At 36.4% G+C, this 27,800-nt stretch overlaps 1 protein-coding gene across 1 annotated transcript; it reads right to left on the bottom strand.

Annotated features, from left to right (window-relative positions):
• Nucleotides 1-3,796: 3,796 nt before the first annotated feature.
• Nucleotides 3,797-26,055, bottom strand: LOC141692252 (DNA polymerase epsilon catalytic subunit A-like). Its single transcript, XM_074496991.1, has 49 exons — nucleotides 25,785-26,055; nucleotides 25,213-25,278; nucleotides 25,054-25,113; nucleotides 24,873-24,968; nucleotides 24,499-24,659; nucleotides 24,264-24,352; nucleotides 23,964-24,181; nucleotides 23,510-23,596; nucleotides 23,289-23,423; nucleotides 21,858-21,980; nucleotides 21,670-21,753; nucleotides 21,006-21,170; nucleotides 20,701-20,877; nucleotides 19,901-20,014; nucleotides 19,310-19,414; nucleotides 18,865-18,983; nucleotides 18,629-18,770; nucleotides 18,452-18,546; nucleotides 18,229-18,334; nucleotides 18,051-18,130; nucleotides 17,473-17,649; nucleotides 17,115-17,202; nucleotides 16,918-16,998; nucleotides 16,682-16,825; nucleotides 15,657-15,752; nucleotides 14,922-15,122; nucleotides 13,756-13,810; nucleotides 13,530-13,672; nucleotides 12,979-13,451; nucleotides 12,316-12,460; nucleotides 12,033-12,230; nucleotides 11,860-11,934; nucleotides 11,430-11,620; nucleotides 10,613-10,796; nucleotides 10,457-10,521; nucleotides 9,310-9,442; nucleotides 9,123-9,224; nucleotides 8,959-9,042; nucleotides 8,550-8,624; nucleotides 8,363-8,422; nucleotides 7,996-8,258; nucleotides 7,872-7,920; nucleotides 7,435-7,595; nucleotides 7,278-7,344; nucleotides 6,811-6,957; nucleotides 6,472-6,633; nucleotides 6,206-6,400; nucleotides 4,880-4,986; nucleotides 3,797-4,480 (listed from the first exon to the last, which is right to left on the bottom strand). The coding sequence occupies exons 1-49, from the start codon at nucleotides 25,950-25,952 to the stop codon at nucleotides 4,129-4,131; spliced, it is 6,663 nt and encodes a 2,220-aa protein (XP_074353092.1). The 5' UTR covers nucleotides 25,953-26,055; the 3' UTR covers nucleotides 3,797-4,128.
• Nucleotides 26,056-27,800: the final 1,745 nt, after the last annotated feature.

Raw genomic sequence — 27,800 nt, 5'->3', positions numbered from 1 at the left:
CATGGCCAGTAGACTCATGGTAGTCATAATACTTCTTTTTGTCTCTGCTCTGCCATGAAGTTAGACGGTCGGGCTTCTTGAAGATTCCTCTATCCTTATTTACCTCAAAGATATGATCAATGGACGCCGCCAGTGGTGTATAATTGCTCACCCTTCTCTCGTAGTTCGACGGTGGGCTCCATTCTCTCCGCGAGCTCACGGTGTTCACCCTGTTAGGGCTTCTGGCATTTCGCCGATAATCTGGGCTCAAGGATCTGTCCCTTCTCTTGGATCGCCCCTTGGAGTTATGGGTATTGTCATTCTTTTTTGTTTCTACAAGCGACTGCTCAATTGCTTTGAACGACTCCGCCTGCGCAAGCACGTCAGCTAGTGACACAGGGTCCTTCCCTTGCAGGTGCTTCCAGAAATCCGTTCCCACACGCAACCCAGCTATAAGCAGTATTTTCAGTGTCTCATCAGTTGCACCCCTCACCAAAGTGGATTCTGCATTAAACCTCTTGAAATACGAAGTCAAACTTTCTCCTTTTGTTTCACATTAGCCAGTGTGGTAACAGGTGGTGTGTACTTCACTGCGGCTTGAAATTGTGTCAAAAACAAAGTTTTCATCTGTTCCTAGGATGTGATCACACATGGACCAAGTTTTTGGAACCACTGTTGAGCGCCTTCCCTAAAAGTGGCTGCCAGGAGACGGCATCGAGCCAAATCAGGTACTTGATATACATCCATTTCAATGTTAAAATGCCCCAGGAATTCCACAGGATCAGAGTTCCCATGAAAACGCAAGTCATTGGTTGTGTTCCTGTATCCTGCGGGCAATTGCGCCTCCCTCACAGCAACAGCAAAAGGAGAAGGAGCTTGCGCAGTCGCCGTTACTCTTCCTCCTTCAAGATGGTTGAGCAACCTCTTGAGGTCGTTCACATTAAACGTCCCTATCCCAGGAATGGTTTGAACATTAGGCTGTTGGGGTTGCTCTGCGACTTGCTGTAATTCCCATTGATTACCCCCCGGGTGTGGCGGTGGATCTCGCTGCCCCTCGCCCTGAGGCTGCGGCTGTGCATTATTACCATCTCGGTTTTGAATATTTTCCCGCACACGAGGTTCCTCTTGACCGCGTCGCGGAATTTCATCATTGTTTTGCATTCTTACTTGAATTCGATCGCCGTCCTGGTCATGAGGACGCGTCCCAGACCCATTACCAGTAGCACTATGGGAAGCTACGGCAATAACGGCAGGGGCTTCTCCAGCGGAGGGTGCTCCACCTCTCCTACCATTGTAGGGTGCTCTTCCGTATTGATATCCCATTCTTCCTCGTCCATTCCTCTGATATCCCCGGTAGTAATTCTCGGGCCTTCCTCGCGGAGGGGCACGCTCGTGCTCGCGGTGCCGCGCCCCGTCATCCCTTTGGAATGCAGGGGGCACACGTGTTGTGTCACGGGGCCTCGCTTCTCCGGCGTTTCCTTCCTTTTGCCATTCTACCAGCAACATCCTCAAATCGTCGTTTTCCAACCTTATGCCAAGTCTTCTTTTCAAGGCTGAAAGATCCCTTCCTTCCTCATCTTGATTTTGAGGGTTCTCCGCACGACGACGTTCGTCCATCGTACGCCCAGACCTATGTGGGTGTGGCACCACCTGGTTACCAAGGCGAGGCATTTCCCTACCATCGGTGTCCTCATCAACAAGCTCCACAATAGGCTCTACATCATCAGAATATTCCAAGCGCCGCGGAGTGATTCGCGGGTTTTCCCCGCTGCCCTGGGTGTCTCTTTCAACTACAAGGGCTTTCCCCAAGGCATGACCGTGACGGGGGAAACGTTGACCTCTCCTCGTCCTTCGACGCTCCACCGTGTTCAATCTTGAGTGAAAACTGTTAAGAGTATCCCCCATGCGATACAACTGCTCCAAGATATCAGCGTTGCTGATGAGAACTGGAGGTGTCCCCCCCACATCAGGAGCTCTTGGTGGATCCGCTATGTTTCTGGGAACGTAGGGTTCATGGCGAGTGTAGCCTCCCCCGCCTTCTCCTTCAGATCTGCTGTCATTTCCATCATAAGAACTTCCTTCACGATTATAAGACATCTTTTCCTCCTAAGATTACGACCTTAATTAGCAGCCCTCCTTCTAGCGCCAATTTGTTGACGGAGGAATCTGGTAACAACAAAGATTGAGGTTTCTCGCCGGAACTAAGATCTGTGACGGTGGTTCTTTGCCGGAAACTTAAGCGGTGTGTGGTTGATTGTGGTTGTTTTAGGCTAAGATTGATCAGAGTAAGTGGTGGCTCTCTTATCAGCTCTCAACTTCTTACCCTCTCAATGTGCCTACGTACCCTTTATATAGGGATCAAGCCTGACGTAGTTCCCGTAGAACAAGAAGTCTAATGGACTTAGACTTCTTATTCCTAGGTCCAGTAGAAGCCCATCCAAAGTCCGCGTCCCGCTAGCTTTAGGAATGTCCAACTATGAGGCCCAACCGCGAAGGCCCAAGACTCGTCCGTAATCGCAGGACTTCACGGATAGTGCATCTCCCTGCGCAAGGATAACACTCCGCTACAGCTATCTCCCTTGACGTACAGACGCAGGTATAGCCACGGTTCACCCCAAATGTCAGACACGTCCCTGTCCCCCGAATGAGGATAACCCACCAGATAGCAGGACATGTGATCCCAAGCTCTTGGGTGCAAAGTGCAGGATGACTCCAAAGTTCTCCAACGAGGACACCCGTTGAATACAAGAACAGAGTTCCCAAAGCACACACCAAATTTAACCCCGCATCCCCAACGAGGACACCCGTTGAATACAGGAGGAGGCCTTCAATCATCAGGCATACCCCTGGAGGCCTTCAAGCTTTTCACGGACATCCCCCTCCTCGACCGTCTCAAGGAGGGAATTCTTCAAAGAGTACCTGCAACAAATATGTTAGTAACAATAACTCTCCACTGCTCCTTTCCATGCATGCTTTGTCCTGAGTTCATCCTTGAGAATGCATCTGCCACACAAAGGACGCGTCCTAAGACATTGGGCGCGTCTTGACCTTCATAAAACCTGCACTGTTTCTTCCAACTACCCCTCACAACATTCCATAGAGACATGACGCGTTCTAAGCCTCTGGACGCGTACTTCAACCTTCATTGACCACCATTGCTAGATACTTCCACCACAGTGGACGGGTCTACCGTTCCAGAACGCGTCCTACACCAGATAGGTGCTTTCAAATCTTCTTATAACAAAATTATCACAAATAAACATTCCACAAAATGTGGGCACGTCCTACATTCGTGGGCGCGCCTCCTATCTCCCTTTTCAAAGGACCACTTTGATAAACACTTCCGCTAAAATGGACGCGTCCTAGGGAACTGGGCGCGTCACCTCTTTTGCAGCGCCGAGTTTGACTCTAATCAACCCGCGTCTGACCCGAGTCACTCCAATGCCAAATTTTGGGTATAAGACAATTCATGATTTTGAATTAGAGCACAAATTTCGGACCAAGACGCATGAAACAAGACCAACGACTTCAAATGTAATTAATCTGAATTGCATTTGGGTCCCCTGCATTTCTGAAGCGTTGTATGTTAATGTTGGAGCTACTATCTTTCATCGCCAAAACAGTCATCCAATCAAATGGAATTTCTGTTTATTCTTGGACAGCTACATAGCATGTCTGTAGTTATGTTCAGTACGGACATCATCAAATTAAGAAAATGAAAGAAAACCCAAGTTTTACTGAATAGTAAGATCAAATGTATGATAAATACCTGTAATCAGGAGTGGAGAGGGTCCACCATATCAGCGAATACAATATCTAATATGTGAACCAACAGGGATATCTACTAACGCGTGCCAGTTATGATACAGCTGTATATTACTTATAAACTTTATGTACAATATGAACATCCAGAAAATTACTGATATGCTCTGATCCTGACTATGCACAGAGAATACTACAAGTGTATCACTAATATGCAACACCTCTAGTGGCAATAGAATGACCGGTTGTATGACTATGAAGGGCAGTAGGTTACATTTGCAGGGCAATTTTTCTTTTGTTAGGTTAAAAACTGCATTTGGCAGTCAATTCAGGTATCCTATAGTTATGTGCAAGCTTGATACCAAAATTGGTGTACAGAGCTAAAATCTAACTAACTTCTAAAATCCATGAGGTGCATTCTTGAAGTAGTTGAAATTTCTGCTGCTTAGCTATCTTGAAAAAGACCTCCATTTTGCTACGGAACTCTGGAAAGTCTTCTTTGCACCTGAACGATCCTGCACATGCACAGTGCTCGGCCATGTGTGCAGCTTTCACCTGATTGCACTTGAGGCACACCAAGTCTTGTATATGGTAAAGGCGTTCTCTTTGTCGTACAATCTGGAGAAGGCCATTCTCCATCACCTCATGGTCATAAGGTTGCCCACATTGACAACGCCATTCTTGAGCCATTAAAGCTCTGTCTCGACATAAATCTAGGTCTCTGCAATCGTTGCAGTAGCTGACAACATAAAATATGAGTGAGCAGCTTTGTAAAACTGAAAACTAACAGTTGGAATAAATATTGCACAACTAAGAGATAAACAACTTTACCCTCAAATCTTACAACTTAGACCCACTATTATCACTCTCTTCTCTAACAAAAATAAAGTGGGTTACATTTTCAGCATCACAGCTAGGGGAACAATGCACAGTCCCAAACTACGAAATCTGAAACTTTTATAGTACTACTGTGTTGGAAACTTTTATATCCTTGTGTGTATATTCACAAGCTTTTAATCCATAAAATGACATGAAACACATGCTACACAACATTACGGTCAGCTGCAGTACATTACAGTAATATAAAATTTTAAAATATTAGCTTATTTCTAAACTTTGACCTGTCAACTTTTTGTACCTGCAGATGACATTCGGTAAAGAAAAGCCAAGGGAATGATTTTTAAACTCTGCCTCTGGAGCAAACTCCCTCACACGAACATACTTTAGGAGATTCTTTCTCATTACCTGTACAACAACAAATTTGCAAAAACAAACCATCAATTCAATATCCAGAACAAACCTGGTTCATTTTAGAGATTTTATCCGCTGTCATATGCACAGCAGCTAATAAGTTATTTATCTCATGTGTTAAAACATATCAAATAATAGTCTGTGAATACAGACATGACAAAAGACTCTTAGAACATCTAAGCAAGACCAGTGCCCTTCGGCTTATGTGCACATGCAGTTTCTAAATGCATGTTAATTGTCAGCAGAATTCATATATATTAGTTTGATATATTTAGAGTCCATAATATGTCTAAAAACTTTTACAAGCTTATTCTAAACATGTAATCGTTTACTTTTTTACTTTTAAAACATGCTATTAATCATTTAGTAAAAAAAAACATGCTATTAATCTCTAAACTCAACTTCATTAGGCTCATTCACATTAGTTTGAATAACTAGGTAAATATGACAGATTGTAGGAACATAAAAGCTATACACAACAAGAAAAACCGTGCGGAAGTAAGAATGATACTTGATGCTACCACTTGCATATCGCTTCTATTAGACTATAGCATCTTCAGTTCATACTTCATACCTTTATATAGAAGTTTTTCGGAAATAACTCGGTATATGTCGACCAACTGTGACCACTTACTAAACCATAACTACCATTAAGTAGTTGATGGCTTCTGGAATAGTTGGATTCCAGAAGATGGTATTTTCGGTCACCTGTGAGCCCATTACTCTCTTGGGTTAATTAAATGATAAAGTCTGTAGGTGGTTCTTATTTATGTGGGAGCTTTGCGTACTGGATACAATCCTTTTAGTAAATAATAAAGATCAGCAACAGGAAAGATCTCTTGTGTATCATACATTTGTAAACATTAATATCTTTCATATAATTGACATCACATAACTGAGTTATTTAAATTTATATGACTCGCCTAAATGAGTTTGTTCAATTCATATTTTTTTGCATGAAAATCTGGCTGTGCATTTTGACTGTTGAGGTATTTTTGGTTTTCTAGATTAATATCTTTGATATATTTGACATCGCATAACTGAGTTATTTAAAATTATATGACTCGCCTAAATGAGTTTGTTCAATTCATATTTTTTTGCACGAGAATCTGGTTGTGCATTTTGACTGTTGAGGTATTTTTGGTTTTCTAAAACTTAATTAAATCAGTTCAGAAAATGAAAAAAATCATGACCTAGGACAAAAAAGGTTTACCAGAATATCATGCTGCACGTTTTGGTCAAGTGCCATAACAGCACATACGTGCTTAATGAACTCCAGTGCAGGATCCCCTGTATATATACCATTACCAACTTGTAGATTTCCATTCAAAGATTTTTCCATTCCCTTCATATGAAGATTGGCATCTCGAACAATGCCAAGAAGTTTACCGGTAAAATAAGAAGCAACCTGTAGGACGTTGAGATTGTTTTATTAAGCTAAGAAAGACCAAAACAAAATGCATTTATTGTAACATATACCTGTCCCCTCATATAATCAGACATTTGTGACTCAAATGCTTCGGCAGTTGCAGCAGTTATTGATGGAGTGCATAAACTTCCATTCCTCATAGATTCTCTCTTGAGAATTTGTTCTTTCCAAGGAAGATAGATAAATTCAGAGACAACCAATATGAAGTGATCCTGCACATGAATTGAGTAGGTTGCGGGATTAATCACATGCGAAATCAACAAATTTTTCTTGATGAGTGCCGAACCTCGAAAGAAACTGATGTTTCCAAATGAATAGGATTAATAAACTATAGCCAAGTTCGTAACCAAGCGTTGCAAATAAAAATTTACTGAAAAAGGCATGTTAACCTGCATTTCCTTAGGCAAGTTTTCCACAACACTCCAGCTAGGTACAATATCTACTTGAGATTCATCAAGCATGTCCTCCTTATCTGTTTTTGCAATATCGTCGGATAATTTACCATCAACTTTAGCCTGAATACCACCATAGTTGTACTAAAAATGGAAAACAAAGAAAACCATATCAGAGACTCCGGACAGAAATATTACATAAACATGTCTAATCAATATTAAAGAACACCGTGTTATCCATTTTATTTTGGCACCAGAAAGAAAAAGCCTTCAGATACTGTCTGACAAAATATCCATACAAGTGAACAAAAACATATGCACATCATAATTCTAGCCAGAACTTTTTACTCAAGAAATCCATAAAGGCAGCTGAATTTTTCTTCCAAAATTTGTTTTAGCATTAAGACACATTTAGCATTTATTACTATTTTCAAAGAGATGAACCAGACCCCTGAAGGAGTTACCTGATCCATGAATAGCAAAGAATGCCAGAATTGCATAGGTTCAAGCTCGATCCACTCAAACAAGTCCCTGGGATAGCAAAGACCAGGGTTAAAGAAGATAACTCCTGATATTGACTACTATTCAGCTACATCTCTTTAAAGATTATGTAAGACCTACCTTGTTTGCAGTGCTCTGAGTAAGCTATCACAATAAGCTTTGCCTGCAGATAGATCAGATTTTCCCGTGTCTATTATAATTTTTGAGAAGTTGGCAAATATGATAGTAGCACCGAGCTTTCGAAATTCAGCCAATAATAGTGCAAAGACCTTTTGCATAACCTGACAACATAAAAAAAAGTCAGAAAAGCATTAAATGTAAAAACATATGAAAACAATCATGTTCTGCAATATTTGGTAAATACTGTTGTAGCTTCTTTTTTTTAATCCATAGATTAGTTAACAAACTTAATGAGATGTGAACTTGCTTCTGTCGCTAGGTAAGAAACAATTTTCAGAAAGAAATAGAGTAAATGAAGAAGGAAACAGCAAACCTCCTATCCGAAAACACTTAACGAGCTCAAAATGACCGACAAATCTTGTGTAAAATAAGATTACCTTGTGAAGCATGCGGTGAAGGGCTGGGTCATGAAGCTTTGAGTGTGGACTGAATTATTAACAGAGAAAATGTTAATGGACATAGTAAGCATAAGATGAACAAACAACTTGTAAGCAAAACAACCTGCATAGCCATCGATACAAATGTTGCAGTATTGCGTCAGCAAAAACATTTCCAGAAGTTACTGCATCTGCAAGGCATCTTTGTATCAATTGTTTGAGGACACGGAATGCTGGTGCACAAGAAGTAGCTTCATCGAAACCAGACTGTTCGTTAAAATCATGGGCTCCAGTACTTGAGTCAAGTTCGGATCCAAATAAAGCACCTCCCTCCATCTCATTTACTTGGTTGCTTTTTAGAAGAGCGTTGACAGCCAAATGATGTATCTGTAAACATAAGCAAAAAATGAAAAATTAGGGAATCATACATTCATTTTGTAACAAAACAGTAGCACAGTGGGGTGAGGGTATACGGATAGAAACTTTTATACCTTAAGCTCCACCGATACTTTCCTATATGCTCCTGGATAGGTGAGGACTGGTTGATCAACCTATTCGGAAACCACTGTTTAGTACTTGAAAAGGTCAATAAAATTTATGCTTCTAGGTAGCTGTGGATTCCACAAATAAGGGTTTATTTTCCCATCTGATTAAAAATGGGCAAACTTTGACGCTAACCTCGTCAGCATAACATGAATCTTCTTCATTAGTTCCTCCAAGATCTGGATTGCCATTATCAGATATCCAAAGTACCTGAGTACAAATCTGGCTTAGTATATATATAATCATCTAATAACCTAGAGTATGCACATACTATATAAGGCAGATGTAGATAGGTAATTTATTAGGAGTTATTCACCAGATCTATTCCATTTTAAAGTTCTTAGAGAGTCAGCTTGCATGTTTAGTATTTATACACTGGCTACATTTAAAAAATTGATTGGAAATGTAAAACCTGACAACATTTAGATAATTATTCATTTTTTGTAGCAATCCGTAAGTATAAGTGTTTAACAGCTAAGCAAATCATTGGATTACAAATAAATCAAGAAGAAATAATGTAAATTTAAATATGACAAAAAACAACCTGTTGGTGATCGCGTAATGCTCTGGCAAAAAAGATATCTGCTGTATGTATAAGCCAATCAAGTTCAAAATTGCCTAACGGAATCTGTTTTAGTACCATAATAGACTAGTTAGCAAATGATCATTATCAATTTTAGTAGATAGGAAGAGAACTAACAACATTACATGTGCATATCGTGAAAGAGAAATCCTCTCATTTAACCATTGAGATGATGCAGCACACCGTTGCATCCCTTTCTTTGTTGCCACAATTTGCCATCCAATAGCCTAGGCAAATCGAAGAGCCAATGTGAATGCCAGCTATAAAGAATAAGAGAAAACATTTGTGCATCTAATGAAAGAATTGAACTACCTGATATTGACTATCATTAGCATTGGAAGGCATACTGACACAAGGAAATTCATTTAGAGCCCGTATCCCTGACTTTATCGAATGAACACATGGACACTCGATAACAGCAATTCCTGGTCCTGGATGTCGGTTTCTGTCAACAAAAGCATAAAGAAAAAAATAATGAGAGCTTCATTCTGGATTTTGGGTCTCTACTAAGGCCAGCTTCATCTTGCTCCAATAGGGCATTGTTTCCTAGTCAATGTTCTAACTTAAGTGTAGTTTCAAATAGGCGTATGCAATCTGCCAATACAATCAATTCCTCTTCCTGTCCCACTGGAGGGGTTTCATAGCGAGCTAGACAAGACAACAAGTTATATGGCACGTACTTTATTGAGATAGTTTCTTAGTTGCTCGCTTGCTTTTCCAATGTGCTCATTAATAACTGCCTTATCTTCAGACACTTTTACCTTTTGACTTTCGAGCATAATCAAAAAATCTGTTTGATCTGTGATCCATCCTTTAAAGGAAAAACATTACAAGGACTCATTTATGCCAAATGACTGGCCTCAATTCGTGCAAGTACTTTTGCAAGTGTGTTTACAGTGAAAACCCAACACTGCTTAGGATATCAAATGAGCTGATGCTGAATGAAGTTTAAACTACCAAGCTAAGTTACCCGGACTCTTCAATTTTGCCCTCACACCCGTGTCCATCGGACATGACATGGGTGTGGGTATGATCTGATTCGGATCCTTCAAATGGAAACCGGACACTTTGACGACCTCAAAGAATCTGGTTCAAAATGATTTACAAGGCCTCACAAAAACTTTATCCTCTTAATTATAGGGAGGGATGTCTATAGATTACTATTTCATGTTATGTTTTTGATTTATGTAATTAGTATGTCATAAACAATTATGTATTTGTTTACTTTATGTGGTAGAAGACACGAATTTACAAATGTAATGTATAAAAAGTAGGCATAATTTCGCTTATGTGAAGGATATACACCGAATCCCCGCACCCGTGTCCAATTTTGGATCCATGTCCACGAATCCTAATTTTTTAAAAACTACGAGTCTGACACTTGGATCCGCACCCGTACCCGAGTCCGGGTAACTTAGCTACCAAGGGATACAAAAAAGTGCAAAGATAGGAAGATTACTTGTATTCGCCTATAGTTCTTTGTAGAAGTTTCTCTGCATCCTTGATGGAGCCAGCATAATCTACCTAAATATTGATCAGCACGATAAAGCTATAAGAAACTACAAAGAGGACAGTAGCCAAAAAGAGTTGCCCCGGTATAAAACACCTGACTAACCTTGAAAACAATACCATCTCCGAAAACCGAAGCATCGACGGAAAATGCTTGACAAGCATCACGAAATTGTCTCTCCAGAATATTTGGTGTTATTTCCCTATTTTGAACAGTATTAACCAAGACAACTGATATTGTTCCAGATGCAGGAAAATATCCGGCATACATTGCCCGTCCCTCGGATCCACTACAGAAAAACAATATTAAAATCAACATTAGGGATTGATATGTTCTAAAAACATAGTGCAATGAAGAAATCAATACTGACTTGTATACTGTGACATTCAGTCCTGAGTGTTCTTTATTTTCTCAAGTTCTGGTTTTATACAGATAAAGAACACATCTACTACCTTTATTTTAAGCACTTTTGGTAATGTTCTTGTTATTACATGCATCTTTTTACTTATGGGCCTGACTAACTACAGAGACAGAATACTTAAATTGAGGCCTCAAACATACATGGCTGGCATACAAGCAATCGGTCTTCAACTATTTGAGGCGCCCCAAGACCTGATGCTAATTACACTAAAGACTGTTTTTCATGTTTTTGGGCATGCATATCAAGTAACTGAATCCGGTAAATTGCTTATAATATTACAAGCTGCTTATAGTATCGGCACATAAGCTTATAGTATCTATACATAAGCAGATGAAGGTGTAGGTGTTGGTGCCTTAATATTTGATCAGTATACTTATTTTCATGTTTATTACATATCAATGTCATTTTAAATAAATTAAAGATGTCCAAATACATCTACAGGTTGACTGCAATAATATTTACCAAGAACTACTATCATTGACTACGTTACCAGAAATATACCTATGGTACAAGTAGAAAAATGAGAATGATTGTTCTAAGTAAGAGCACTCAGTAGTGGTCTTCATATGCAGCTCAGTCAGACTCCATCCATCTTGAGCACTCCGCTTAGCAGCCGATTTATCTACTTTGCAAACACAGCCGATCTGGTAGATGGCATTAAACTCTGATGGCACCTTGGTTTCATATATACCCTGAGCATAGAAACAAAAACAAGTATCACTATACATTATGAATTATGATTTTACATGTAAATTATATTGCATCCTAGTAACGACCAGTGTTCCAGCGATTCTTCAAGGGAAACTGTTCAATGAAACTAATACAAAGGATCAACAAATGGCTTATAAAGTTACCAAACTGACTCTAAGATGTTTGAACAAAACATTTATTATCTTTTAAGAGTCTAAAAGTTTCATGTTAAAAATCTGACCTCGACTTCAGGATCAGAAAGGTGAGCTGCTAGTTTCCTGCTTTCTGCCCAAAATTGATCTTCATCAATTATCACCTAGTACATTCCATTCAAAAGCAAACAAAACATCCATGAAAAGGGGTTTCATATACTTGCAAGGTTGATCCTTTCGGATTAAAAGGAAGTTGATGTACCTCAATCAAGTTATAATTATGGTGCCCGTGTGGAAGAATTTTGTTGACGCGCCTCCCGGGAAAATCTTCTGTAACAGGAGCTTTAGAGTTCAGGTAGAAAACTCTAGGCACGTTTATGGGGATCTTGCGCATAGCTCCTTGTACGGCAACCCATGCAAAAAAACGACCAAACTGGGAACTAGGTTCAATCTGAATTATCTGCACAAAAAAAAGTTAAAACGAAATTAACAGCTATATTTAGGGTCCCAGATAAGAGCTGATTAAATGCTTTAGGTCAAATCACCTGCCAGTGGGATCGTGTTAGGGCCAATTCCTGTTTCTCAAAGTATGAACTGACCCCAGGTTTTCCCTGAGTTTGCTTCTGATTGACTCCACCTGATGGCCCATTGACATTAGACATGTGGTGTGGATCTTTTGCATTGTCCAGCCTGCACAACAGAGGCAATGCAATGCAAACTATCAAACCATTTGTATTAAAATGCATAGTTCATTGCAACATGCAATGAAACTACTGCTATTTAATTTATAAGAAGCATCTGTTCACAATGCAATAGGAAGAATTTACTAAACATAACAGTAGATTCAATATAAGAACTTCAAGGGGAAACCGCAGCAAGATCTCTGTTGAATTTCTGAAGATGAATCTTATGGGCCAAAATAATTGAACAGTTAACAATGCATCCCTATGAAGAAGATTTTACACTTTCCTAGCTTACATTGGATACTAAAAGCTCTTAATAAATTACTATCTATACCACCTCGATTAACTAAGATATTGATATAGTACGAATCTTGATATTGCAAAACCATGCAAGTATGCTGCGCCAAAACCTTTAAAATGGGCACCAACAAGTGAAGAGCTATTACAATAAATTTGAAATGAAGCAAAAGTCTAATTTTCTTGTTAACAGAAAGATGCTTCTCAAAATGCAAGTCAGATAGGTACCTTCGCCGCTTTCTTTTCTCACGGGCCTCTTTCCATTTCCTCTTCTTCAATTCAAGCCATCCTTGGTAATCCGAATTTCTGTCTATATCTTTCATGCAGATCTCATTTTCTTGCTGTGTTCTTAACAGTTCGTTTACGCTCTGGTTATGTTCAGTGTGTTGATTAGAAGAGTTCACTTGGCTACTACTCTTAACTGAATGTTTCCCATTATTAACTTCATAACAGCGGACAATAGGTCGAGGTCCTTTAGCAGAAACTTTTTCAGTGGTCCTAAAGTCTTCCATATCTTCTACATTATGTCCACCTATTCCGTGATTATCCGAATCAGCAACAGCTCTCTGTCCTTTAGCATCATCTTTAATCTTCGAACTAAATATGTCAACCAACTTTCTTTGGCGAAATTTATCCTCCTTCTCACGAACCTTCTTATGCAGCCAATCAGGATGAATAACTCTAGGTACAGGGTTTGAAACCTTAAAAGTAGAGTATCGCGTCAGTACAAGCATAAAGAGCTGACAATTGTATTAACAATAATAGATAAATATTAACACCTTCTGCATTGCAGCAGGAATAGTAACAATCTTTTGAATTGCTGAACAAAGTCGTTGCTTGTAATAGGACCAATCAATTATGGACCTGATGCCGACATCTGATGAAATCTTGCACCACTTCTTTATATAGAACTTAATAAGTTCTGCATTGAAATTATAATCACCTGAACTTGTTTGCTTGTAAAAGACAATATTACAGGTTGGAAATATTTACGAATATTCTTACCAGCATCAGTTTCAAATAATGCAACTGGAACAGCACGTTCACTTACTGGTGTTCCCTGTTCACGTGAATAATTTAACTTAATTGACAAAAAAAGAAAGCAATAACAGAGAAATATACTTTACCCAAGTAATGATAGACAAAAGCTACCAACATGCATAAAGAAGCACCTATGCACTAGTACTAAGACATTAGTTATACTCTTTTACTATAATTCATGGAAACTAACTGGCAGAAAAGTGACATACTTGTGCAATTCATGTTTGTGGTAAGAAGCCTGCTGCATTGGATTTCATGCCAGATACAAGTCTTAAAACAGAGAGAGGGGGCGGGGGGGGGGTAAACTATTCCAGTTACTAGATACCCGTGCCATGATTCCTAAATAGGCATATGGGCCAATCCCAAATTATCCACAAGTTGACAAGACTAATTTGTCTAGGATCACCCTCCCATTCAGCTTCTGTTCTGAAGATACATATAGCGAAATTTATGTGAATGCTGGTAGAAAAGCTGGCGATGTATTTAGCAAAAAAAAAGGCATGGCGATGTCATTTTACAATTACAGCTATGGGGGCCTATCGGGCTATCCCGGTTAGTTGGATGCAAACATTTGTGGATTGATCCGATCTTAGTTCTTCCTCTGTACTATCTCGCTACTAAGAATATCACAGCAAAAAAACATTCCAAAACAAACCATTATTTGCTAAATTCTTTGAATAATATAATTGAAAATTAAATTAAGTGGTTAAATCTTCAAAATGATCCAATGATTTAAGGTATGAAATGTCTCAATCACAGGTACCTCCCAATAAAGATAACTATCAGATCATTTCAAAATGATAACTCCACCCAAAGAGCATCTAGGACCAAAAGACTGAATAGCATCAAATAGAATTGGCCTATATAATATAGAAAATGGCCGTCATCAAACATGTTTCAGAAAACATAATGCATGTAACACCTAGGGTGCATGGCCTCTGCTCAAAGGCCAGTAACTTGGTTGTCATTACCTTTTTATTTTCCATTAGGCTTATCTTAAGTAAAGAGAGCAATATCAAATGAGTATAAACATTCTATGTCTTTTTTAATTAAATTATTATTCATTTGGAACAACCACATTTGATGCATAATAATAATAAATCCATTCGCTAGCTAGAAGATATACATACCCTTGGTTCACAAGCAACAACATATTGACAACGCAATCCTTTGTCCTTCACCATTGCATCACCAAGGAAGTCAGCAAGTCGTTTTGCTGTGGTTACAGCACATGACTTCTGAGTCCCATAGTCTGCTAAGGACTTGCTCATTGTGCTTGATTCGGATATATAATCGAGCAACTCGCTATCTGCAATGTCTTTGCCTTGATTCTGAAAATGATAGAAACTTAAAGTTACTTTCCTATACCCTTATATTGGGTACCCAAGACTAAATAGTAGGAAATATTATAATTGGTTTCTAAGAACAGTGATCGGAATTAATTACAACAATATTAAAGTACATAACATGCCCTTTCTCGACATAAACATCTATCAAATTACAAAATTTAAATAATTCGTCGTGTATCAATGGTTGTATCTCAAATAGTAACTGTTTAAAGCAATAAAATATTATTCCGGAATATTGACCTATTTGCTCCGACTTTAAAGTAGATTTTGTACTGAATTATCATGTGGACTAAAGTTGATTCCAATTTTAGTTCATTTTCATGGATTTATAACACCTATGAACAGGGTTGGATTGTTAGTAAACCTCAGTGAAATTGAATGCAGCCGAAAATAGTGTATATAAGCATTAAGATTAATTTGAAGGGTTAATTATGACAACATAAGAGCAATTTCTAGAAGACTAGTGATTATATAATCCCTGCAAACACATGTAGCCTTGATGTTTCCTTTACATACATCCAGAAGATCAAGCCATCTATTGGCAACAGCAGCAACCGCAGCATAACATTCCTCTAAGGTCGATCCGTGAAGGAATTTGTCGAAAAGCTCAGCCTGCAATGAAGAGATTACTCTTAATACCAAAACAAAAACATATAAGAATCTGCCAGCACAAACACATCAGAAATATGGTAATTCAAGTGCACGGCAATGAGAGATGCACAATAGTCCGCCATATAGAAAAATTTTCTGTATAATATGGACCCACTTAAAGGAATATAGAAGAAAAGCTAACAAACAGTTATACACAATATATTATTGTGCATAGCTATAGCATAACTGATCTATCATTTATCATCTACGGGCCAGAGCCTCATTAGTTGACATATATACAGTGTTGATTTTACGACTCTCCCAAGTCTCCAAGTGGCTAAGAGGTAGAGGGTTCAAGCCTCACTAGATGCATAGCGGTGTGTGCGAGTCTTTTAATTCTTGTACCGACTAGGCCAAATATATTTATATACATAGCCTATAATTCCCGATAGAGATAACAAGCTAAAACTTAAAACTAAATTTTAATAATCCTTTCTAGTCTCTTCTATAGTTCTTTGTAAGTAATCTCAGGGGAATACTGCTCATTATTTTGTCTTCGAGCACTTGTAACATATACTTTGACATTTTGTATCTCCAACAAGTATTTTATGTTAATTTTTTTTGAGAATACTACATCAACTATGTAGTGAAGCACCAAAACACTCTCGAGATATATTTTATGTCTTTAAATTTTCATATTTAAAGCATTTGTAGTAAACTGGAAAACCAGATCATGATGTGCAACGGTTTAATATTCGGCCTACAGCACAGAAAAAATTCTGGTAACTGCAAGCCAGGCAAATTTTTAAAGGTCTAATAACAAAGTTATAGTAATAGAACTAGTGAATTATTTTGTAACTTGTATATTATAAAGAGAGGAAAGTGGACAAGAATCTGACAACTTGACTGGAAAATAAACATTTGGTAGGTCAATGTGAAGAAGAGAATACCTGGAAAACTTTAATGAGCTTCAGCTCACCTCTTCGCTTGATTTCAAAACCTTTCAACTCAGCCAGGGTCCCATCATCATTGAATACAGCATATCGTTTTTTAATTAGAATTCCTTCCTCCTTTGAAGCAGGAAGAATCATAGCCTGCATGCCAAAGATAGTATTACGAATGATTGGGTTTACTACAGAATCAAGTTCGTAATGGGTTGAAAAGCCTACTAATCTATCCAAATCACCTTGTATGGCCCATCCACTTCGAATTCAATTGAGCATTCGCTGTGAGTTGTATAGGTTCTGTTCAGAGAATCGTTCAGTGTCTGCAAAGCAGAAACTAATTTAGGGTTTTTTAATAAAAGGGAAGTATTGGGCAGCACATTACATAGCTCTTAATAATACTATAACAGAAACGAATAAGGTTAAGCTTATCAATAACCTGGTATTGATCATTTGTATTGTTCATTGCCACGTCAACGTTGAGCATCACGCATGGATAAGATATTGTGAGCTTTTTTTTCGAGTCCCTGAGATACGAAGCCCCCATAAATGGTCATAACTTTTAAAATGAAACAATTATAATCAGAAAAGCTATTAGGTTTGCAAACCACAACATTAAAAACATTATCATTTAAAAATTCACACATGCAAACCACAACATTTAAAACATTGTCGTTTACGTTCAGTACAGATTAGACAGCTTGAAATTACATCACGAATTTATTATGGTTTTGGTGTATCCGATATTTAATGATGCTCCATTTCTAAGTAGATGGTGAAGACTTTGCTTACTATACCTTGTCTTAAAAGTGAAATTCTCTGGAAATGATCCAGGTAAGGCGCACCATATACCATCTGTGTCTAATTCAAGCGGTCTTCCAATTTTTTCAACAAGTATGCGAGCATTCTGGATGATTTTCGCTCCAGTATATGTAACAACTCCTGCCATTTCCATAGAGTACCATCTTGCACCCCTGAAATTAAACTAGTTATGCACATTCTGAAACATAGAAGGATAAGAAAAATTCGATAGGTTTTGACTCTGCCCATTTTTTCTCACACACACAGTAGGTGTACAGGAAGGTCCCGGTAAAAAACAAAATCAGAATACAGAACTACAAATCACACCGAATCTCATGTACATTTTTACGAAGCTTCTGAATATTAGTAAAATTACAGACAATTGTAACAGATCTTATAAAATTACGTAACCTGTACTAAGCTTCTGAGTATAACCTTTATCATATTTCGTATTCAGGTTACAGAATATCATATTGATTCGACGTCAAAATATGTTTGAAATTTTTGAGGTTTCAGAAACTTGACATACTCTCTATATATCTTTAAAAAACAATTAAGAGTGTAGGATATATACTTGCGCATGACATATCCATAGAAGGAATTCAAAATACACTTGTGAGCCAGCTGCAATGAATCATAGACCACTACCATATCCTGCATATATTGGTGTGCAGAATTTAGTATGACGGATTAAAGATCGTTAACTTTAGGGCCTACGACATAATGCAAAATATTCAAGCACTCGTACATACTTGCGCTTCTTGGATTTTAATAGGATTGCCACTAGCCTTTGCTTCTGATAGTTTCCCCTTCCAAACTTTATTAAGCCCTTTGTATTCGTATCTTCTATCTCGAAAGCTTAAACAAAAGAAAGTGACACAATATAAACCATAACAATGCTCATATATGTAAGCATTTAAATTTACATATTAAGATCTGCACAAAGGGCATATGCACACCTCTAAGATAACCTACCTGCGGACAGTGTCGACATAGAATGGGTTTTCTCGCATGCAAATCCCTGCTTCTCGAAGTTCTGTTATTGGCTTGTTAAGAACACGTTTATATGCCTGTATTCGAGAATGAAAGACCATGTGAGATCACAAGGTTTTACCAAGGCGGCTAGTTTATCAAGAGCAGCTACAAACAAACCTTTTGGCAATATTTCTTCAGACGATCTTTCAGCTTTAATTGCTGCTCCACTTTCGGCAGGTCCAGGAAAGGTTTTGATGGATGCCCATCCGCACCATCAACGAGCTCAGATTCAAGTTGCCTCTTTATATGATAATAATCACTGCATAATTAAAATTATGAATAAACAGAAAACAATGTCTACCACAAAATGAACATGAAGATAAAAGAAGGAAAAACCATATGCAATAAAATACCTTCTCTTTGCCATGTATGTCTCCCCACGCCAAACCCATTCAAGATTTCGGAGGCAAGTTTTCCCAGGTCGATTAAAATCACATGCAGTGCACACTTCATCTGAAACTATTGATGGTGGCTGGTATTGCATAACATACCATTTAAGCTTATGGTTATTGTGCATTTAAAATAACATTTAAGGGGTAAAATATAGACAGGCTGATTTAAGAGAACTTTGCCAAGAATTATATAGGACTTCAAAATAATACATCCAGTGAATATGGAAAGATGCAACAAAGACATTACTTGAAACATCAGTTGCAATGCTAACTGCAATGGTAACAAGTGGAGTAGCCTAAAAATTTGAGACACTTTATGGTGTCCACTGCAGGACACGGTAGTAAGGGATATAATGACATTATCTATCCTACAATGCGGTAGTGATAGTAACTTAATGTATCATACCTGAAGCCTGTTTGTCAATATAATATTTGGATACATTGCAGCCACGTCTAAATGATAGATGAGAGGGCATTCTTCACGTAAAGGTGCATCTCTCAAGCTCCGCAGCTGCAGGTTTGTAGGTCAAGTCAATAGAAATACATACTGGTTACTATGATCAAACCCTAGCTCAACTGACTAGGTTGAGTGAAGCAAGTTCCACAACTATAATTTCAAGATAACAGGAGATGTGTTTAAGAAAACTAAAAGTTACACAATAGAATTGATGGCATTGCTTGCAATAGACTTTAAAGTTTAAAGAGGTAAATGTAAATTAATGGAAGATACCTTGCTTTGTATGTGAGAATTTCAAAATTATTTAAGGGATGGTTATAGGAAGAAGAGAATAGAAATAAAAGACCAAAGAGGATTTTTCCAACTTTTTGGCTTTCTTGTATTTAAAATTATTACAATCGATATGTTAACGTTTTCTCCTCATTCTTTTGACTTCAGTGCTCATGGAGTTTATTTAGTTCAAATTACTAGTTGGGAAACAGGAATTGTTGAGTTAGAAGTTAGAACTAGTTGAAACTTGACAATCAAACCAAACGTCACCTTTTCCATGATGGCACTCTTCACTTCTTCATAATTAGAGACAAAATCAACATCCATCTTGCCCTCTACTCTTATAGCATATTGCAGATCACGGTCAAGGTTGTTTATGAGTTGCTGAAAAATAAGATGATATGGCTCAAAGTAAATAAAAGTTATGCACATGACTCACAAAAAAGTTGAAAAGTGATGCCAGATCATGAAACCACCACTAAAAAATTAAAAAATTATAATGCCAAAACCTAAAGTTTAAACCAAAATGAAACAAGTATTAGATTTATATTACAAGATCTACAATAATTAAAAAGCACATAAAACAACAAAATTATAAGCAACAGAAATATTAAAATCAACTAACCCAAGAAAAAAATTAATTACCATGTTATGTCTATAAATGCATCACAAATGTACAAATAATACCTGTTTCCAGCTAAAAATATCTATTTAGTATAATCCAAGGTATGTCGAGCTATTGAATATAGATTGATTGCCAAAATACGTGCAAAAAAAAACTTTTAATGTGAAATGAAGGTACAGAAATATACATTCCGAGTCTTCCACTGTGAATCTGACCATATGATAAAGAATTAGAATAGCATTTAGTATCTCTTTTTAGATTTGACAAATTAAGTTGAAGAAAACACTGGCAGGCATCTACCAATAAATGATTGCACAAGTCATAACCTTCGACACGAATCGATTTATCACTTATCAAGGACTATGGCGGCCACATTCAAGTAACAGTAAGTTTAACATGTAATTGTAAAAATATCTAGCAATCAAAAAGGATCAATTTACGGTACCACGTAAGCAGATGGATCGAGCTTAAAACTTGTTGGGAGATCAGATCTGAAAACGCCACTTTCTAGGCACTCTACATGGCCACCAATATATGTCTCACTCTCAAGGAGCTGATTACCAAAGAACTTCTCTGGATCAGATTGGTGCTTATTTGGACAAATAATGTTTGCTTTATATGCCTGCATATATGAAAGCTAGATTATTAGTGAAACCAAAAACAAAAGATAACTTACCTAGAGTATCTAATAGAGGACAGAGACATGTGATTAGAATACTAAACACTATTCTAATGACTTATTCTACGTACCTGGACCATGAGTAGCACTTCACAAAGGGTTCCGCTTCCTTTTCGCAGAACCTCATCAGGTGGCATCGGTATTATTGTACCAAGGGAGAAAATGAAAGGATGAACATATGTCATATACAAGTAGTAAGTCGAGACGGCATCAGATACAGAGTAGGACGCCATCATCTGTAGTATATTTTCCATAATAAGTCAACGGAAACAACACACATACACAAGTCCAACAAATATATACTATAAAATAGGATGTAATTACTCCATAAACAATTAAAAACAAGAATTTGAAAAAAAAAATACAATCTGTTTATTCCCATCAATGAGAACAGTGATAAGATGATTGTTTATTACAGCAAGGTGTTTTAAGTAAAATACCACATATCCGGGACGATATATGATATTAAGCAAAAGTTACAGACAGGCCATTCGCATTCATAACAGTTTAAACCAAATAACTCTTAATGTCGCATTCCATTCATTACCGAATACAAGGCAATAAACTTCACACCATTATTTAAATCTAAATCCACTCGCAAGAAAATCAAGGTATGCTCTTTTCATTTAAAAAAACACATCATGTACTTCAAGTCTTTCTTTCCTGCATAAATTTATATCTGATACCCAGTTTCGGAAGAAGCAAATATATACACGAGTAAATAAATGTATGCACCTGGGGATTTTCCATCGCAAAACGAACCATATCCTCAGGATTCACCTCCAATGGGTCATACCCCAATTTGGCCTTAGTAACAGCCTTAAAAAAAGAAGAAACGTCGTCAAATTTAAATGTAAGCTCTGAAAGAAGCCATTCAACAGCTACAAATAATAAGCACTTGAACCTAAATTAGAATTATGCACCTTGAGGCCTTGGCTCCCTTGAGGAAGATAACTATCACGTTTGACCCAGGCAAAACAATCAAGATGGCAAGCAAACTTTGCACGACATTCCCCTTGATTCATGTCACACTGAAATCCTAGTTCCTGCAGTGGGATGAGAATGAATTAGAAAGTAATCAACATTAAAAAAAAAACTTATGGCTTATAGTAGGCCTTACTATTCCACACAAACATTGGAAGGGAAATTAATATCAAAAAGGTAAGTATCTTCAAAATTAAGGTAATATCTCTAGAACTTTTTTTTCTGGCTAATTAATACCGGAACTTGTGTATCTTAATATCAAGGTAAAAGAAAGGACTTAGTTGATAATTAACACAAGATGCAATTATAGTTACAGTCTTTGTTATTAGGGAAGTTCACTAAAACCTGTATCATTCTTGTCGAAATATACACCAAAAGGCAAGGGTAATGAATACTGACAAGTCATTTTAGTGTTAAAAAATTAGACACTTGAAGTGATATCTTCAAGGTAGATATATCTAACCATATAATTTATTTATGCATGATTCGCTACATATACTTGCTCCGAAATTCCATGTATTAAAGGATTTTAAGGCAAATTTTATTATTTAATAAATTATAACTACTTTAAAAAAAATGATTTTTTTATCTGCTTATAAAGTTCACAATCAAATAAAATTCGTTTAACATGACAGACTTTACTACCATAATATGCAAATGAAAGAAAGTAATGTGTCAATCATACTTCTTGTCACTTCTATTCTATTCTAGAAAAGAATGAATTTATATTCTATAACTCTTGTGCTTGAACTTATTAACTACATCATCTTTTTGGGACAACCTACAACAAATCTATCTAGAAAAGTTTTGACATGGAGTAATTAAAAACCGCTGGTTGACGCTAAATAGTGAAGCTGTTACTAAACACCAGGTACAGTGTTCATCGAATCTATGCTAAGTCATACTTCTTGTCACTATCGGTCTATTTTAGAGAAGATTACAGTTAAATTAAACAATTCTTGTGCTTAAACTTAATAACTAAATCATCTTTTTGGGACAACCTACAACATCTTTATCTAGAAAAGCTTTGATATGGCGTAATTGATAGTAAAGCAATTACTAAATACAAGGTACAGTGTTCACTATATCTTATGCTTTTAATCCTCTTGAACATTTTTTGTGTTATAGAAACATAACTATCAGTTCCATTATATTCTAATTTTTTCACCTTGGTAGAAACGACAACATACAAACAAGAGAACTTGCATATATAGAATTACGCATATAATATAAACAGATAAATGCATTAAAAAAAATCTGTCTTAGAACCCACATTGATGGCCTCAATGTTAACAGTAACACCGAAGCTTAATTGACAACCTGTAACTTGTAGTAAATTATTTGTCAAACTATTAAGAATAAGATCATACATCACTCATTTGCAGCCCATGATGAGCAGCTCTTTTTTCGAGAAAGGGCCAGTCAAAAAAGTCCCCGTTGTATGTGACATATATACCAGGCTTTAACTCTTGCATGTGGGTGAACCACTGACATATAAGCTCTTTCTGCAACAGAAAAGGAATTCAGATAAAATAAATTGATAACATAAGTATCCACCTCAATGTTGACAATAATTCCATACAAACTTTACCTCCGTTTTAACATTTGTGACTTTGAAGTACCCTTCAAATTCAGGCTTTGGAGTGTACTCCAAATCTTCAATATCTTCTCCAACACACTGAAGCAAATTAAAAGTAAGCAGTAAGTGCGTCTGCAAATGCATGTCTAAACAAAACGTTGCAGATATTACCAAACTTGTCAGGCTAATTGCAACATTGGCAAATTTTGATTGCAGTAAAATAGGAATTGCACCGCAATACTAATTCACAGCCTCACTTCCTAACTCGTAACTGGTTGTATTAATTATTATATATTACATTTCCTTGTTATCATACCTTTTTAAATTTTGGCAAAAGTTCAAGAGATTATTAAATAGTTTAAATTCGGTATTTAATAAACTGTACCCTATTATGAAACATTTAGTGTCACCGGAAAGTCCTTGAAAAATGAAATATAATATACAAATTTCGCTAATTCATGTGCACCTCTCGATTAATAATCAGATAACCATGTCCATCAATCATATACGAGATCATCATTACTGAGTCATATTCGGCATCAGGAAACTTTAAGGGCAACTTTGTGGTCTCAATATCAAAAGCGCAAACATGAACTTCAGCACGTTGCAAAAGATCAGTCCTCCTTTCTAGCGTAACTCCAGTACTAGACACACTAACGTCATACCACTGCCCTGATCTTACATCTGAAATTAAAGTTAAAAGTGTTAGAAAGAAACTAAACAAGGTCTAAAATGAAATAGGAATTGAGTGAATTGCATATATAACCTTTATCAATGGCAAAGCGAATATGGTAAGGAACATCGTACTCTCGCAGATCGCTGATGTAATCTATAAAATCTTGAGCTCGTTGTTTGCTGTAAATCAATCATAATAAGTACCAATAGTGTAGCATCCCAGATATCTTTTAGGTTTGTCTTTTGTGTTGACAAAAGTTAATTACATAAATATAACTGGCACTAGCTACTCAACAAATATTGGATTTGACCTAGGAAGTAAGTACCTTCTCCCAGCCAATATGGATTCATATGCTTGTGCAGCATCAAATTCTGCCTGGTTTCTCTTGACAACATGCACTAAATCACTCTTCACATTCATCAATTGTTGGACTGTATCGAAAGATATCTTTAAATATGTTTTGCGAATCCCGGAAAGATGATTTTTCTGTGATCAGGATATGAAGAAATGAATAAGAAGCAAAAAAAACATTCCTCACGTTTGAGGAAAATCATATATGCCAATATATATCATAGTTTAATTCAGAGTAGTGATACAAGGACATGCTCCTGAGATACTACGGAAACTAAAAATTTTAATATGTTACTACCCTAAATTACACAAACCCGTTGTACAACTTAACGAAATTCAAAACCTTACAAGATTAAGGTCTTCTTTATCTACAATCTCAATATCAGCAATTTGACCTTCGTATCGTCGCCTTAAATATGCATCAACGTCCATCTCTGTCTTATCCTGCATCAACAAAAATAATTCACTAGCTTATGCACAAACTTAACATCAAGATACAGTACTGCATAAGCACTAGCTACTCACATACCTTTGTTGCCACATAAAAATAAGGCCGAAACTTGTACTTCGATTTAAAAGTCGAACCATCCTTTTACCAAAAATAAAACTCACAATCAGTACATCAAACAAAGTTACGAAAAAACAGTCATACCTAAAATAATTGTGAACAGAAATAATATGTACATACCTGGCAAACAAAATAGAGATCTACACAACTATACACTTTCCTTGTCTCCTCGTCTTCCCAAGACGACTATAAAACACAAAAAATCAATAAAATTATTCATTTCATTAGGTTTCAAGCTAAATTCATAGGTTCCTATTTGAATCCGACACTTAAGCTTATATACAGATATAAATTCATTATTTCAAAGCGCAAAAAATATATTGCAGTAGTAATTCCCGTTTAATTTGTTTTTTAGGTTAAAATAAATTGTTACGATACAAACTCCGATCTAAGTGTAATCCGAGCTCAACTGAATAGTGTGTGTGTGTGTGAACTTACTGATGAGTAATTGAGTGTGTGTGTGTATTAGTTGTGTATAAAATGTTTCTATTCGAACTAAAATCGAAGCCTAATTCGAGTGAAACGGAAGTGCATATACAGAATTACACACAATATCCATACATATACACATTGATGAAGCATGGACACACTTTCAAATTTTCAATTAACTAGATTTTAGGTCAAATTGAACTGTTTCAATTCGAGCAAATACTTAATGCACACAGATGTGTGTATGTAAAAACTATACTTACAGAGGAGAAAGTGAGGAGCCAGCCGAGACGCTTATCTCCTTCAGTGAAGAGATCGTAACCGAGCTTCGACTCGAGTTTCTCTTCGGCGGAGAGAATGATTTTCTGCTTCTTCGAGATCTTGCTGTCTTTCCGATCGAATCCTCGCCGGCGATAATCGCCACCGCTCATTTTTCACGGCCAGAGAGAGAGAGAGATCTGAAGATGATGATTAGAGAGGAATTAAGAAAGGAGCGGCTACTATGTGTGCTTGTGTGTGAGGCTTTGGCCGAGTATGAGGATTTTCCCGCCTTTTCTTCACTCTTATTGTTTTGTTGAAATAGAACTATTTATCAAAATATATTTTTTTATTTATTTTGTAAAATAAGAGTTTTGGTATATAATACCGGTTATAAAAATTATGAATATGTGACAATCACGTAACTCGGAAAGATCACATATCACCTAAGTAACTAAGTTACAGGTGTTTCGTAGGAACTAGACGTACCATGGAATTTTGACTTAACTAAATCTAAAAATTAGATAACCAAAAATGGGATTTTAGAAAGTTTAAAGGAAATGTGAGTTACTGTGGTGGGTTAGACTGAACCAAAAGATGATATATTAATTTTATGCATATTATACACTTAATTTTATAAATATTTTAATTTTCATAAAGTTAATTTTTATAATTTTTGGTAATTTAAAAAAACTTACAAAATTATTGTGTTATTAAATTGCGTAATAAATAAATAAATAAATATTTTATATCATAAATTATTATAAAATCCAATAACCCTTCTAAACTCTAAATAATAGTTGAGTCTTAGAGTTCTAACCCCAGCCAAATACCGATTATATTACGTAATTGATGGGTCTGGTGACTATATTCTTGCAAATTTGCATATTGCAGAGTTGTAATTTCCAAATATTTGTCAATTTTAATTTTTAAAAATTAGCATGTAGCAAGAATAATTTAATTTAAGAGATTGTATATATTTAGATCTAGATGAATTAAAGCTTCAATTTGAAATCCGAAAATCCTAATGGGGTGGATATATATTGATCTATAATTTACCTAACACGCCGTCCAATCCAGAAAATTAAATGAATTTGGATATGGGTTTAATTAAATCAGATCCAAATTAGACCAGTTGAAAAACCTACGACCGACTAATGTCTGCATCAACCGATTAATTTTCTGCAAAGTAACAGACCGGTCCGATTTTTGAAATTCGATTAATTCTTATGATTTTTTTTTATTGGAGTATATATATTTATTTATTAAAATTTAAATACTATATTAATTTAAATATGAATAATTATATAAATTATGATATAATAAATATATATTTATTAATAAATAATGAATATAATTGTAACAATATATTAAATATAATTTTGGTAAAAAAATATATATTAAATATTATTTAATATTATAATACATCCAACTTTTACTTCGATTAATCTTTCCGATTGACTCCGATTTTAAATTAATCTCAGATCAGTTCCTCGACGGATCTTTTTCGATTCCCGATTTTTACAACACTGGGCAATAGATTGTAATATGGATAAAAAAACCTTTTCTTTTGATTTTCTATATTTAAACTTCCATTCTTAATCATTTCCCTTGTAAATTGCATAATTAGGGAATTCGGTCGTGTCTTTGATTCTTGAACTGATATTGGCTCCGAAAACTGTCACAACGGTGTTTTGTAAATTCTAAAAACTGTTGCGTGGAAAAGCGTTTTTGGTCTAAAAGCTATTGTTAACAAAATCATGCCCCCCGTACTTTTGGAAAAAGTTGTTTTCAACTTTTGCTGGAAAGAGTTATCAGTTTCACCATCAAACCTTCTCAAAAATATTATTTTTATATATTATATCTCAAAATATGCATATATTAAAAAAAATACCAAACAGTCATCTAATTTTCGTGACAGCACTTTTTTCCACTAGCACTTTTTCTCACAGTACAATAATTATAAACAGCACTCCCAAATAGAGTCATTGTGTTAAATGATGAATCAGTTAAAGCGGAAG

Source organism: Apium graveolens, chromosome 10 (genome assembly GCF_009905375.1).
Source record: "Apium graveolens cultivar Ventura chromosome 10, ASM990537v1, whole genome shotgun sequence".
Taxonomy (NCBI): Eukaryota; Viridiplantae; Streptophyta; class Magnoliopsida; order Apiales; family Apiaceae; genus Apium; species Apium graveolens.
The sequence above is the reverse complement of the archived record's forward strand: the minus strand, read 5'-3'. Positions and strand labels throughout refer to the sequence as shown.

Coding starts and splice junctions, on each gene's coding strand:
- LOC141692252 (XM_074496991.1), bottom strand. CDS start 25,952: ATGAGCGGTGGCGATTATCGCCGGCGAGGATTCGATCGGAAAGACAGC. Junction 9,043..9,122: donor CTCTTTCACGATATGCACAT/GTAATGTTGTTA, acceptor GTACTAAAACAG/ATTCCGTTAGGCAATTTTGA. Junction 4,481..4,879: donor TTACCGAATGTCATCTGCAG/GTACAAAAAGTT, acceptor TTATGTTGTCAG/CTACTGCAACGATTGCAGAG.